We start from the raw sequence: 15348 nt of genomic DNA on the forward strand, positions 1-15348 counted from the left end.
AATGTGCATCTGTAAATGAGAGAAGAGATTTCTGAGCAGAGAAGCCTGGACACTTAGCGTCAACCCCAAGACCTTCTGTGAAAGGAAGTGGTTCCTGCCGCCTTCTGATAGCTTCCGCAGTTTCCCACCCATCCTGTGCCTCACTCTGGGGAGTGGGAGCTGAAATAGAACCAACAGAAGGTGTGTGGGGGGATCAGTCTCTTTAGGGACCATAGTTACTGGGTCCTTATTCTTTGCTCCAACCCTCTCCAGCAGGCCCTTCCTCCGCCCTTGTTAGCCGGAGCCCAGGGAGAGTGAGCGGGGCCTTTGCAGGTCTCACACACACACACACACACACACACACACACACACACACACACACACACACACACACACACACACACGGCAGGGTGCAGGTGTAGAGTGTAGAGAAGTATTTGCTGTGCGGGGATGAGGAAAGTGAGGAGCCAAGGGGTGGGTTAATTCAGAGCTGCCAGGGGAAGGAAACTGCAGGCCCTTTGCTCCCTTGCTGGAATCCCTGCCTTGAGGGATGGAGCCCAAGCAGGCCCCGGGAGAGCACCCCTTTCTTTACAGGGCAGTCGCCTTCATATGTGAGGTGAGACGTGCAAGGATGGATGCACCGTGGGGTCGGTGTCTGCAGGTGTCTAGGCCAGGTGTCTGCAGAGCAGAGGCTGACTCAGACAGGTGTCCGCCCCTGTCCCGGGAGGCATCAGGTGTGCCAGTGCATGTCCAGGTGTTTCAGGTGTGTGTGGGGACGGGCAGTACGAGGAGACAGGACTGGTGTTCTTCCTGACTCTTCCACACACCGGCTGTGGTCTTCGGGGACTCCTCTTACTGCTGTGGAGCTCAGGTCCTCATCGGTAAGGAAGGGGCATGATAGGGTGACCACAGCATTCTAGCGTTGAAATTCTGGAGCCATGGAAGTTTCTGGGCTGGTGAGACAGAGCTGCAGCTGGTTTGCAAACCAGGCTCAGGGGCAAGTATCTCATTTGTGATATAACAAACAGGTGCGGCTGAGCGCTCTTCACTCACTGGGCGGAGGCTGGCTGTCCCCTTTCTGCTGGCACAAGGCTGTGGGACCCAAGGGTGGGAGGCTCTCGAGGCATCCAGCTGCACAGCCTTGACCAACATCTGCCAGACACTCAAAGGAAACAGTGGGTGACGAGAACAACGACTTTGACATTTCAGCCTGTCTTTGGTGCATCTGGCTTTCCCACAAACCCACCATGACACACGTTTATGCATTGAAGTGTTTCAAACATCAAGAAGGGGTTCATGAAAGAGCCCACAAGATCAGGCATTTCCAGTCTTAAAAGATGGTGTTTGGGGTGTGTCTCCCATCCCACCCCACTTCTTCGCTGCCCTGCAGGTGGGCTCCCAGCTCTGTGCTCTTGGGGGTGCTGCTCACAGGGAAAATGAGCATTCTTGCTTCATAATCACTCATTCTGTGGCCTTTCGGGGTTAGAATTTTGGCTCAAATGCTCACAGGTTATGGGACCTTTTGGAAGGATGTGTGCAGTTTGGAAGGATGAGTTGGGGGATAAGCTATGAAGCATCACTCTTATTCCTCCAAGTTACACCAGGTGAAATCAAGAGAGTGAGGATGACAGTGGCAATGGGGTCAAAATGTCACTTAACGTATTTGAGTGTCAGTCTCCTCAACTATATTTATTGAATCAACAGATACTTATGGAGTGTCTCCAACACCAGTCTAGATTTGGAACAGCAGCATCTTAGGCAGAGGCCCTCAGGTGGGCAAGTACTTACCATGTTTGGTGAACAGAAAGGCCAATGTGGCCACAGTGTGGTGAGAGAGGTAGAGAGTAGAAGGAGGTAAGTCGTAGAGTTAGGAAGAGCCCAGATAATGCAGAGGCTTAGAAGTCATGATGACGACTTCAGATTCCATTCTCAAGGCCATGGTGAGCCACAAGAGTGTTGTTTGACACAGTAGAACAACATGGTCAGATTTCTACTTGAATGTGAATGTTGTCAAGCTTCCACGATAAAATAAAGTCAGCAGCAGGCCGCAGCACCTGCAGAGTGTCAGGAGATGGGACACATCTCATCACTGACTGAGGTTGTGGAAGAATTTTCCATTCCCCCCAAACAGTCCTGTTTCTGACCTGGGACCCTTCTTGCCTTCATTAATTCAGTCAATGTGTATTGGTTGAGATTGCACCCTTGAACAAGACAGACAGTGTACCACATATAATTTGTCAATGCCCAGTGCTCTCCCTGTCCCTAAGGAGCCTATATATTACCTTTCCTACATTTCCTGGCAAGTGGGATCCTGATTGGGTCCTGACAATGGGGTAGCAATTGCATGAGATTGGAAGATGGAAGAGGAGGAGCCATAGGAGGAGCCATTGTTCACAGCAGCTGCTGAAAGGCATGTGGGAGAAGAATCACCCACTTGAGTGCTGCTGGCAGCGAAAACTATTGGTTGTAGCACGAGTTTTGCATTTCAAGGTTTTGCATTTCAGTGACCTCCCTGACCTTTGCTTGTGCAGCCTTCAGTCCCTGTATTAACCCTTTCCTTACTCTGCATATTTGGAGTGGCTTCTGCTTTCCTGACCAGCCTCTGAGTGATCCACAGGGTAGGGCAAGAAGGGGAGTATCTTGGATCTGATCATCCTTTTTTGGGGGGTGGGGGTGGGGCTGAAGGATCATTTTGACCCCATTGCCACTGTCATCCTCACTCTCTTGATTTCACCCCTCAACCTGGTGTAACTTGGAGAAACAAGAGTGATGCTTCATAGCTTATGCCCCAACTCATCCTTCCATACTACAAAAGGACATCAAAGTCTCCATTCTCTTGGACACAAGAGATCAAATTAAAGCATAAAGCAAGTGGTGGCTACCTACCTACTCAAGTGAGAAAACAAACCTTCTACGCCTTGCAGATTTTCCCGAGCCAATCAGATCTTGTGAGGTGGGAGTAGAGAGAGGGCCTCTGCAAAACAACAGAGAAACAGCACAGCCTGTGGAGAGCAGTCAGAATTGGTGTGAAAGAATCTTGGTTCTGCCTCTCACCTTGTGGAGTAAAACAGCAAAATGCCTAAAAAGGAATAGGAGTTGGATGGACCACCGACATCTCTAAAACGGCTCTGGATGTGAGAAGACAAAGAGTCGTTGTTGAAAAATCTTGGGGGGGAAAATGTCTGTTTGGGAATGTACCGTATTTTCCGGTGTATAAGACCTCCGACTTTTGAGAAGATTTTCCTGGGTTAAAAAGTTGTCTTATATGCCGGAAAATACGGTATGTCCCCCTAAACTACCACTTGAATATGAGGACAGAGAAAACAGAACCCATCACAAACCAGAATTAAGATTCTAGGCTCTCCCTCCTGACAGTGTTCCCTGTGTGAACTGTATCAATGGGCTCCTTGCCCTCTCGCTTCTAGTTGAATTTGTGCAAAGTGGAGCTCCAACAGGAGGAAGAAGGTGGTGGGACACATAGTATTTGTTCTCCAGGCTCCTCTGCAATTCTTGGCGGGAAGTCACAGTTCCTGTTTGTGTCTTCTGCACACGATTTTGTCCTTAGGTTCTATTAAACTTATCTCGTCCCTTGTCTTATGGTCATAGCAACCCTGTTCCTTCTGGCTCAAGAGCAGCATACCACTCCTTTGGGTCTCCCTACACCCTACCTATATGTTTGTCAACAGTTCCTTTTATTAAGCCCTCCTCAAACTCTCCTAGTTTGAGTGTTCCATCTGTTTGCTGATGAGATCCTGAGATTATGATAGAGAACTTCTCTTAGTGACAGAAGCAGTATATAAAGAACAAAAGCCTAAAGAAAACATCATACTTGTCATGAGAAACTGTAGATGCTTATGATGACAGTTACTCCTCTATAGAGTCCTTGAAGTATAATCGGGCTAGGAAGGGAAGATTAAAAATTGTCATTTTTTCTTACTGATAATATATCTCTCTATATAAAAGGCTAAGTAACTGTCAGACCATCTGAACAGCCAGTACATATGACACGTACTGACCACCAGGGGGCAGACACTCAACGCAGGAACTGCCGAGCTGTGGTGACTTGGCAGCGGTGGTTTTCGGGTGACACACCCCAGAACTAGAGAGGAGGGAGCCCAATTCCTCATGGGGCCGTGCGATTCCACCTTCGGCTGTAGGTTATGTTGCTGCTGGGGCACTGTGGGCCCCGAATCTGGTTTACTGCACACTTGTGTTTGCGTTCCACACCCTGTATGACAGCAACTTTGCAGAGTGCACTCTTGCACTCTGGGACCCCTATCTATCTATATATATAAAAGGCTAAGTGACTGGCTGTATGTCTGACAATTTTACTAATTTTCTTTCATCTACAACACTTCTATTATAGAGAAAGGGTGAATAGCGATATTAAAATATTTCTTCTAATTCATTTCCTTTCAATTTGCACGAATCTGTGCACCGGGCCACTAGTATCTATATAAAATAAAACAACAGAAGTCCAAAAACACACTATCTGAAGTAAAAAGAGAGTCCCACAAATTTGTAAAATCAAGATTATTTATTATAAAATAAGGAGCATTTATCTAAACCAGTAATGCTCAGCTGTATTAGTATTAAAATTACTATATATATATATATATATATATATATATATATCCCAATGCGATGGTATTAGGAAGTGGGCCTTTGAGAAATAATTAGGGTTAGAAAAAGTGATGAAGGCGAAGTCCTCACGAATGGGGTTAGTGCCCTTCAGAGAGCTTGCTTCCTTTCTCTCTTTCCGCCATGTGAGCCGTCTGTAATCCAGAGCTGCAGTTTTTTATAACTTGATCTTGGAAGTGCTCTCCCATCACATCTGCTGTATCTATTGGGAGTGAGTCAATAGGTCCAACCCAGATTCCAGGGGAGGGTATTATAAAAGAGCATGAATCCTGGGAGGTGGGGGATCCCTGGGGTCATCTTGCCTTCCATAGAGAGGAAAAATAGCACAGAAAACAGGACACCATATAGAATCACAACAAAATTACAAAGTGTCAAGCAATTAATCTAAGAAAGAATGTAGGAGACCATCCTAGAGAAAAAATTTAAAGGTCGTGAAAAATCTAATCAGGGAAAAAAACATTGTAAAAATAACCCTCCCCCCAAACTACGGCAATTACAGTTAATAGTGCTCTAGAACATTTTAGGAACATGATATTATTTTGTCCTAATCCATTCAGGAGAGATTAAATATACTTAAGTAGCCAAATCAATTTGAAAAAGAAGAGCGAAGAGGAGGAACTTTGTCATAACTAGCTCTTGAGACATTCTACAAAGCCATGATTATGAAAACTGTGTGGCCCTGGTCCTGGGATACAGAAACAAACCAATGAAATGGAAATAAGAGCCCAGAACAAGACGTTATGTAAAAAGTTGTTATGTGATGAATATACCACTGGAATTGAACCTCCCAACAGATTGGGCAAGGAAGTGAGAGAACTAAATTTGTTTTTCAAAACACCTTTCTTGCAGCATTTTTCAGGGAGACTTGGGTTTGGGAACAGCTGGTGGCAGAGTGACCAGTTAGGGTGCCATTGCAGTATTTCAGGTGAGAGATTAAAAAAAAATAGCAGCAGGAAGAATGGAAGTGGAGAAGGTGTGATGTGAGAGACAGGTCTCAGGGAAAATCAGTTGTCCTGGGTGACTAGTTAAATGTTGGGAGAGAGGGAGAGAGAGGAGTTGACGTTGTCACCAGAAAGGGTGAGCTCGGGTGATACAGGTTGTATAGGGAGGGGTGGGGCGGGCAGAATGTGGCAGGGACCCAGGTTTGGCGTTGGTTTGGTACAGGGGGAGAGCCAGAATGATAGTCACGGAAATGCCAAAGCATGATGGAGAAGCTAATGGCATTGAAAAGCAGGGCTCTCCTGTAGAATGGAAAGTAAGAGTTTGTGGGAGGTTTATATGGTTTATAGGAAGACTGTGACCAAAGCTGAGCTGGGAAGTTGTTGGCACATAAGTGGTACCTGAGGCCAGAGGAAAGGGTGGGGCCAGGCCAGCTAGAGTTGCCATCTTTACTAAAAAACAAACAAATGAACAAGTAGGACAATCAGTTGAATTTGAATTTCACATACACAATGAATAATTTTTAAAACATATATTCCATGTGATTTAGGACCTACTTACCCTACACATTATTGACTGTTGATCTGAAATTCAAATTGAACTGGGCAGCCTGCATTTCACCTGCCAGCCATAACAGCCCCAGCGAACAGGAACGCCTCCGGGGACTAGGAAGGCATTGTCCATGGCGAGGAGGGGGTGCAGGCTGGGCAGCCTGGAGCATATGTCTGCGGGGAGGGGAGATGTGGGGGGGAGCTGGTGCCCAGATCCTGCTGATTGCATTTGCAGAGATGGCCTTCAGGATGTCCAACATTCTAATGTTCAAAAACAGAAGAGAAAATAGATGTTTATTATGAAGTATCCCAATTCGATAAAGGGACAACCAATGAAAAGAAAAAACATTGTGAGGCACAAGCAAAACAGGTCTGTGGCTTCCGTAAGGCATATGGGCCACTGGTTTGCAACCTCGGGTGGGACCTCTGGCCAGTGGGTGGGGCAGGTGTTTCACTGTAAATTATGGTGCTTTGGAAGGTCGGGTACAAAGGCTTTGTGCAGGGAGAGGATGACAGCAGGAGATGAGACTTTCATGTAAAAGGTAAGATGTGAAAGCCACGCTTCCCTCCACAACTCCACGGCCGTGCCACTCAGTGCCTGGATGCACCCCGTGGCCACTGCGCCCGCCCGCAGCTGGGCGGTGGCTGAAGCCACGGGCCTGCACCTGGTGCTACCTGCTCGCAGGGCCCGCCCAGCCTCCCGCCAGCCTCCCAGGCGCTCGAGCAGCCATTGGGCAGTGCAGGCTTTCATCAGAAAATTGTGGGTGGAAACTTCCCGGGTTTTGCGCTGAGCTTCCTGAGGGTTCTCAGCTTCAGATGCAAAGTGAGTGGGTGTCTCTGTGAGAAGCTGAAAGAGAGAACGCAAGTGAGGTGTTGCCCTTGACCATGGAAACTCTATAAAGAAGGCGTCGGCTCCCTCCTCTCGAGCAGTCAGCAGCAGATGTCTCCTCCGTGACACCTGGACTCCAGGGATTGAGAAGGAGCTACGCCCTTTGCAGGGGGCGGCTGGAGCCTGTGGCTGCCATGCAGCAGCCCCTGAACTACCCGTACCCCCAAATCTACTGGGTGGACAGCAGGGCCCCCTCTCCTTGGACTCCTCCAGGGACAGTCCTCCCCTGTCCCTCCTCGGTGCCTAGAAGACCTGGTCAGAGGAGGCCACCACCACCGCCGCCACCACCACCACCACCACCGCCACTGCCACCCCTGCCTCCCCTGCCACTGCCACTGCCACCCCTGAAGAAGAGGAGGGACCACAACACAGGCCTGTGTCTCCTCGTGATGTTTTTCATGATTCTGGCGGCCCTGGTTGCGCTGGGGCTGGGGATGTTTCAGCTGTTCCACCTGCAGAAGGAGCTGGCCGAGCTCAGAGAGGTAAGCCCTGTGCTTCCTGGGGCCCGAGCGCTGGGCTGAGACAGCTCCGCGCGGTGGACCGTGCCAGGCTGCCCTGGTCCGCACGGACCGCGGTCTTCCTGGCAAAGTGCTCTTCAGTCCTTTATTCCCGCCCTAGAGGTGGATCGTCTTAGCCATTCTATGCTACAGACAGAGAACTGGAGGCTCGCACAAGTAAAAGGAATGTTTTTTTTTTTTTTTATCATGTAAAGGGTCAGGTTCATTGAGAGGCTGCAGCTACATTCTTCCTTCCTGAGACGGCAAGTCAGCCTGGTGAGCCACGACCTTAGTGGCTCAGGAAAAGGAACGCTGAGTATCGCTTAGAAGTGAATTTGTGCAAATGGCCAAACTGAAAAAAAAAAAAAAATTAAAAAAAGAGTTAAAAATATCAGAAGTATGCCAAATCACAAAGCTGAGGCACAGGGAGACACAGCTGCTCGGCCAAAGTCCGAGGTAGGAGAGGCTGTGAGGTATGCAGATGCATGCCCTCCCCGAGCCTGGTATATTTAGCAATTCTGACTCCTTTGCTTAGAGAACTTTATATTCATTATACGACTTTTCTCTTTCTCTTTGCCAGTCCTCCAGCCAAAGGCATATTGAATCATCTTTGGAGAAGCAAATAGGTGAGTCCTTTTATGCATGCACATTGGGTTTCCAAAGATGGTCCTCAGAGGTGGGCCCTGTGGGTGAATTGCATCCGTTCTCGGACACATTTTACTACAATAGGAATCCTGGCTGATTCTGACTCTCTGGTCCTTTTGGTTCCCTGATCTGCCTTCAACTATGAAGTCAAGTTAATTGTTCAAAATAAGTCTATCTGAGTACTGCACACTATTAAAAATAATTTCCACTTGACTTTGGGAAGAGACACACACCTCTTCAACCCTGGATCTTTGCCCCCTGAGCAGCTGGCTCCAGGCCAGTCTCCTTCCTCCGGCCTCCTGGGTCCCAGGCACAGGGCTGTGGCTGTAACTCCACAGAGAGGTGGGGGCAGAGAGAGAGAGAGAGAGAGAGAGAGAGAGAGAGAGAGAGAGAAAGAAAGAGAGAGAGAGAGAAAGAAAGAGAGAGAGATGTTTCTAGGAAAGGTCTTCTCTTTAAATTCTCTAAGAGATTAATCAAGAGTCAAGCTTTAGTTAAAGCATTTCATAGGATGTACTGAAGCTTTTATAAAGTGGGAAACCGATCATCCACATTAGGATGATTCTTTTGCAGTCACTAGAAAGATTGGGAGAAGATGTCAGCCGTTATTCAAAGGGTGGTCCAGCTTCAACCACAGAGGTCATTGTGAACTAACTTCAATAATAAAGGAAAGGCCTGGCTGGCATGGCTCAGTGGTTAAGCGTCAACCTATGAACCAGGAGTTCATGGTTCGGTTCCTGGTCAGGGCACATGCCCAAGTTGCAGGCTCGATCTCCAGTGTGGGGTGTGCAGGAGGCAGCCAATCAATGATTCTCTCTCATCATTGATGTTTCTCTCTCTCTCTCTCTCTCTCTCTCTCTCTCTCTCTCTCTCTTCCTCTCTCCCTCTCTCTCTCTCCCTTCCTCTCTCTGAAATCAATACAAACATATTTTTAAAAGTAATAATAAAGGAAAATCCTTTGTATGAGATCCAGGACAGGAGGAAGGAGAAATGTTGAGCATTGACCTCATCACATTTCAGGACAAAACTGTGGACAGACAGATTTAGGGCAGATAGATTAACCTAGGATTTATGAACCTTTAGATTTGGTAAGAATGGGAAGGGAGCTTAGACAGCATCTAGTCCAGGTGTCTCATTTTTCAGAAAAGGGACAAAACACCAGGCAGATTAGGTCACGTGCCCCAAACCACTGGTGTGGAACTACAGGGCTTTCCAGTATATGGACTGATACCTCGTGAAATAAGGCAACTCCCATCTCTCTATGATGATTATGAAATGAGAAATAAAAATGGCAAGAAAGATGCCTCTGGGAAGACAGTAAGTAAATCTTATTAGAAATTGGGAAGAAACATGGGGCAGCACTGGCCAGTCAGTAAGGGGAGCCCATTCCTCAGGAAGTGCCCGCTCAGTCCTAAATCGCCCTACTGCCTAGATTCTAGGCCCTAGAATGTAGGAGCCAACCTCAGGAGGCTCTGGTCCCCAGCTCTGTGTCCAAGTCCCTAAGGGTAAGAAAGTCCAGATGGGCACAAGCAGTGTAGAAATATTTGCTAGAAAAAACAAAGTCTCTAGAAGATTTCTACACTAAAATGGATTTGAAAATCAGTGGAATGTGGCTGGTGAAACAGGTACCCAATTACTCATCTTTCACCCACTCTCTGGAGTGGTTTTAGTGATTAAAAGTCAAGCCAGCAGATGAGTCAGGTCTACCAACCCCAAAACAATCATCTTCTCCAGATCAACCCAGATGGACCCAAAATTGGTTAATTATCACATGGAAATCAAATTAGCAACTTTACTAATAAGATAAGAGATGCAAATTAAAACAAGAGATACCCATTTTCATCCATCAAATTAGGAAAGGTTAAAAAACAAACCCAGCTGGGAAGAAATGAGAGAAAGGGGCTGCTTAAACATGATGGACAGCCAGGGGCCTGTAAATTACTATCCCTTTTCTGAAGAGCAGTTTGGAAACATATATCAAAGGATCAAAACTGTTAATTTACCTTGTAATCTTATCACAAAGAATTTATCTTTAGAAAATAATTAGAGCTGTACAAGGATGTTCATCACTTCCTTAGAAGGCTATTTATAATAAATAATTCAGGAGAAATGTAAATGCCTCTTAATAGGAGATTAGTTGAATACACCATGGTATATTGAGATGACAGCATAATAAACAGCAGCTAAAAACCATATATTAGAAGGACACTTAATGCCTTGGAGAGTGTGCACTTTATAGTGTTAGGTAAAAACACAAGTTAGTTTAATATTGACTATATACATATATGCATATTTTTATATCTTTATGTTCTCAGCAAAGAACTGGAAGAATTTATATTTTAGCATGGTAACTGATTCCCTCTGGGAGGCACTAAGCTTCCTTATGTACTTCTTTTTCATTTTCCATTTTCCCACAGTTATTTCATTACCTCTTTTATTCATTCACAAATGTTCTTGGGGTGCTTCCTATGTGCCAGGATGGGTGTTGGGTTGGGGGTGACCACTGAGAATATGAGAGATGAGGGGCCTACCCTCATTGAGCTTGAAGCAAGCTGGAGAAGCTAAACCAAAGCGGGCAAACAAACCATATCTTTCCAAAGTGTGCTGAGTGTGCCTAAGGCAGAGTGGTCTGGGAAGTCCCAAGGAGGTCCTGTGATTGTGTGTGTGTGTGTGTGTGTGTGTGTGTGTGTGTGTGTGTGTGTGTGTGTAGTGCAGTGGGAGGATAGGGGAAAGCATTTCAGCAATGAGAATGGCATGTGCAAAGATCCTGGGGCAGGAAACAGTCATCACCAAAGTATGGGATATATTTCTAGTTTCCTTGTTCCAGTATTTATCCAGCAGGTAATCTTGTTGAGTGCTTTCTATGAGAGCTATACCATACAAGGCTCTCTGAGGGCTATAAAGATATGCACCATTTCCTGTCAGATCAGCTGCACAGATGGCTTGTGGTGCAGGAATGCAGGCCAGAGTCAGCTTTGCCTTTCCTGTTCACTAGCACCTCATTCATGATGGGTGATCTTGGGTGGCTGCAGAGGTAGTGAGAGCTCAGGCAACGTTCTCAGTTGTTGGGGCCTTCTCATGAACCTTTCTAAGACTCTTTCTCCAATGTCTTAGCTCAATTCATTAGCTAAGTGGTAGCTCTATAGCTCTATTCAGTTAAATATTTGAAGTCAGAGAAGTAGTGTCTTATTTTGAGAACTATTCTCTATTTTAACTCCTCCATTTAATTTAGCAAACATTTACTGGTCACATGCCCTGTGTTAGAAACTGAGCTGAGTACTCTGGTGGATTGGACCTGTCGGAAGGAGTTTACCATTTATTTGAGAGAGTTAGGCAAGTTACACGGTTTTCACAGAAAAGGGGTGGGTGTCCAAGTTGACAAGAGAGGTGAAGACAGCGTGATTCTGGGAGGGGAAAATCCTATTTGATTAAAAAGGCTTGGGTGGGTGACCCAAAGAAAGAGGTATTTCCGATAGTATTTATAGGGTTGATAGCAATTTAACATAGAGATCTTTTTGGAAGGGCATTCTGGGTAGAAGGAACAACATGAGCAAAGGCACAGAGGCAGCGAGCTGGGCAATTTCAGGTCACACCAGGAGGCGTAAGGGAACCAAACACAATTATACATTCTATGAACCCATTCGAGCTGTTTGAACCTTAGGATAATTAATTTGGGGCAGGTTGTAGAATGCCTTTTGGGGGAAGACCTAGCAGCCAGGAGGGGAATTAGCAGTCCCCTCCACCCTCTGGCCTGCTGAGTCTTAGGGACAGTAAAGCCAGAGCAGAAAGAGTCCCGGCTTAGGAGTCAGGATTCCCCAGAGTCGGTCCCACTCTGACCCTGAGTAGTCGGGGCTTCTTGGACAAGCCACCCAACGTCTAAGCTCATTTTGCCATCTACGAGGTGGGACTGGGATCTCTACCTGAAAGGGTTGTGGCACGTTCTAAATGCAGTAACTGATATGACAGCTCCTAATGAATGAATAAAATTGTTAATGAATGTCATTTTATTGTAACAGTATAACATGCCTATGTCTGCCTTAATTTGGTTTATTTTTTACCTCTCCGAGTCTGTAATACAGGGGCGCTGAGTTCTCAGTTTGGATTTGCATTAGTATGTGTCATACTGTTGCTATTTATGCTTTTAAAAAAATCTCTTTTATTTAAATGCCCTGTTTAGAGTTCCACCAAAAGAATAGCCAATATCTCATTTTTACTTCTATATCTCATCTCTCTACGATACAGGTCACTCCAATCCAGCCTCTGAAAAAGGGGAGCAGAGGAAAGTGGCCCATTTGACAGGTGTGTATCGGGAAGGTGAAAGAGACAGAAAGTAGAACAGCTGGTCTGTCTCCATTGCTGTGTTTTGGGGGAGCTAATCACTGGAGGAGAGGCCCAGTCCGGGCACGGGTGGGCTTTCAGGCTGTGGTGAAATGATGGATAGCGATGTGGTAGGGGCAGTCCCTGTGGGAAGTTCATACACACCCGAGAAGTGGATGAGTATCACAGGCTGTGTGTGCCTCTGTCCCTGGGATTATTTCGGCAGAATGATCCAGCCCAGAGGCAGGCTTTTATAGAGCATGTATATGTGTACGTGCCAAGCCTTGGGGACGTGGTGAGAAACAATACATGGTTCCTGCCTTCAAGAAGCCTAAAATCCAATAGGGAAAGAGGTACACAGGTCACCACTTCAATACTGAAGAGCGTTCTCTGCGTAAGGTGTGTGCATGATGCTGTGGGGACACAGAGGAAAGGGGGTTTCAGCCCTGAGAGGGGGACTGCAGGTGAGGAGTTGGGTCCCTCAGGTCCTTTCCAACGTTAGATCTGTAGAGTTCCTTGGATTTGGCTTTTTCCCTCATGGGAGGACCCTAGAGCCTAACCTTCTATTTCTGAAGATCATAGAACCTTTGTTCCAGAGAGCCAAGCTCCACTCACTAACTTCTTACTGCAATTGGTTAAGGTTATATATTATTGTCCCATTGTGTGTCTAAGAAGGAATTTAGTGATGGGTGAGTCTGACCCCTTGGCCAGCTCTATGGGGGCTATGTCATTTGGGGTAAAAAAAAAAAATCTTTTGCTCCAGGAAGGACAGGTCCACAGTTTTGCCTTGGAAGCTTAGTTTGTTGGGTGCATGAGCTTCCCTGGCTAAAAGCTCCTCTCTGACTTGGTTTTAGGCAAGCCTAATTCAAGATCCATCCCTCTGGAATGGGAAGACACCTATGGAATTGCCCTGGTCTCCGGGGTGAAGTATAAGAAGAGCAGCCTAGTGATCAATGACACTGGGCTGTACTTCGTGTATTCCAAGGTGTACTTCCGGGGTCAGTCCTGCAAGAAACAGCCCCTGAACCACAAGGTCTATATGAGGAACCTGAAGTATCCCCAGGACCTGGTGCTGATGGAGGAGAAGATGATGGACTACTGCACTGCTGGCCAGATGTGGGCCCGTAGCAGCTACTTGGGCGCGGTGTTCAATCTCACCAGTGCTGACCACTTATATGTTAATGTGTCTGAGTACTCTCTGGTCAATTTTGAAGAGTCTAAGACATTTTTTGGCTTATATAAGCTCTAAGAAAAGCACTTTGGGATTCTCTCCATTGTGGCTCCTTGATACAGGCGCTGAGAATGTTGTCTTGAAGGAGGGTCTTCTTAAGCCCACTTGAGGTCAAGTGAGAAGACATAAACCAAGAGGATTCTGAGGCCACAGAGTCCAGCAGGTCTATGGTTCCTCATCTCGCCCAAGGTCCATGAGCCAGGCGGGAGGAGGAAGATAGAGGATGAACATAACACTGGGCTGCCTGTCAACATGTAAGATGGGGCAAAGCGGCTACCAGGGTGGTCTACATTCAGCTTCAGAGGCCAAGAGTGTTTGGGCACATTGCAAAGGACACCTTGTAACTCACCTGTTGTGGTGGGTCTACTGTCTACCTCAGGGGACGCTGTGTTTCAGGTGTGAGGGATGGAACAAGCTGACTAGGCTTGCATGATAAGCTCAAGAGACTGAAAGGCCCGTGTCCCAGTGGCAGCATTTTTCCTTCCAAAGCCACAGCCTCAGCTGCCAGGTGAGGGAAATAAGAAAAGCTAGGGAAATCTTTGGGGGATGCAGTCCATTCCCTACACAGCATGTATGTTTCCAGAGCAATTGTAGGTGTGTGTGTGTGTGTGTGTGTGTGTGTGTGTGTGTGTGTGTAAGTGTGTGTGAGAGAGAGATTGGGAAAGCTACCTAAATAGGAAGAACATGTTAGGAAAATAGGGGATACATTTGGGGTCAGTTTCAAATGCATCTTGGCAACCAACTCTAACTGTCCTCTAATCTTGGATTGTCACCTAGTGATGCTGTTTTCCTATAATATAATCAATATTTATATATATATATTGTGCATTTTAAATGAAAAGAATACATGTAATAAAAACTATATTTTAGAATACAGATAAGCAATATGGGTGTACTTTTTAGAAGTCAAAAAGATTTTGCTTTTTTCCTTAGTATTTCTTTCTTCATGGCTTCTTAATTCATTATGACTTAAGGCCACTTTAAGGAGACTTTACTAGGTGAGAAGGACTTTGCCAGGCTCTCGTCCCCTCTCTGTATTTTCTTCCTTCTCTGTCTCCCATTATTCAAAGTTTCCATTGCTATTATTATTGCCGTGGTTAAGCTCACCCAACTTTCCATAGGTTTAATGACAACTTGTCTTTTCCTGTGGGCATAGTGGAAAGGGCACAGACTTTTGGCTAAAATAACCTGAGTTTGAATCTTCGTTCCTTCACTTATTAACTACGTATTCACTGTGCAGGCCCCTTGACCTCTCTTAGACAGAAAAGGGCCAATATATACATAAAGTATCTGACACATAGCAGAATGTCAAAAGAAAGGAATGTGCCATTATTTATAAGCTACTCCGTGAGAGACACTTTGTTCTCCAGAAGTCACTGCTCTTGAGACTGGTGATGAGAACTGCCAGGTAACCAGAGCTGAAACTGTCAATTAGAAGATGCTCAATAAATATTTGTTGAATAAACTAATGAACATAGTCAAAGGTTCAGGTTGGGGTATGTCACCTGCTCTCTTTAAAACCTTTCTTTGATTCAGCTGCTTTATGAAGTCAGGTTCCTGGCCAGGTACCTCCTGGGGAAAGCCAGCGAGGCATTCGCCTTCCTGGGCTGCTGGTCTGTGCTCTCAGCCCTCACAATGAAGTCCTCTTCGTCCTTTTCCTTT

At 46.2% G+C, this 15348-nt stretch overlaps 1 protein-coding gene across 1 annotated transcript; it reads left to right on the forward strand.

The window, feature by feature from the left end:
* Nucleotides 1-6797: 6797 nt before the first annotated feature.
* Nucleotides 6798-14432, forward strand: FASLG (Fas ligand). Its single transcript, XM_079760320.1, has 4 exons — nt 6798-7481; nt 8077-8122; nt 12381-12437; nt 13310-14432. Exons 1-4 carry the CDS (start codon nt 7134-7136, stop codon nt 13702-13704), a joined length of 846 nt encoding a protein of 281 aa, XP_079616446.1. The 5' UTR covers nt 6798-7133; the 3' UTR covers nt 13705-14432.
* The last annotated feature ends 916 nt before the right edge of the window (nt 14433-15348 follow it).

Source organism: Cnephaeus nilssonii (assembly GCF_951640355.1).
Source record: "Cnephaeus nilssonii genome assembly, chromosome: 21".
Lineage (NCBI taxonomy): Eukaryota > Metazoa > Chordata > Mammalia > Chiroptera > Vespertilionidae > Cnephaeus > Cnephaeus nilssonii.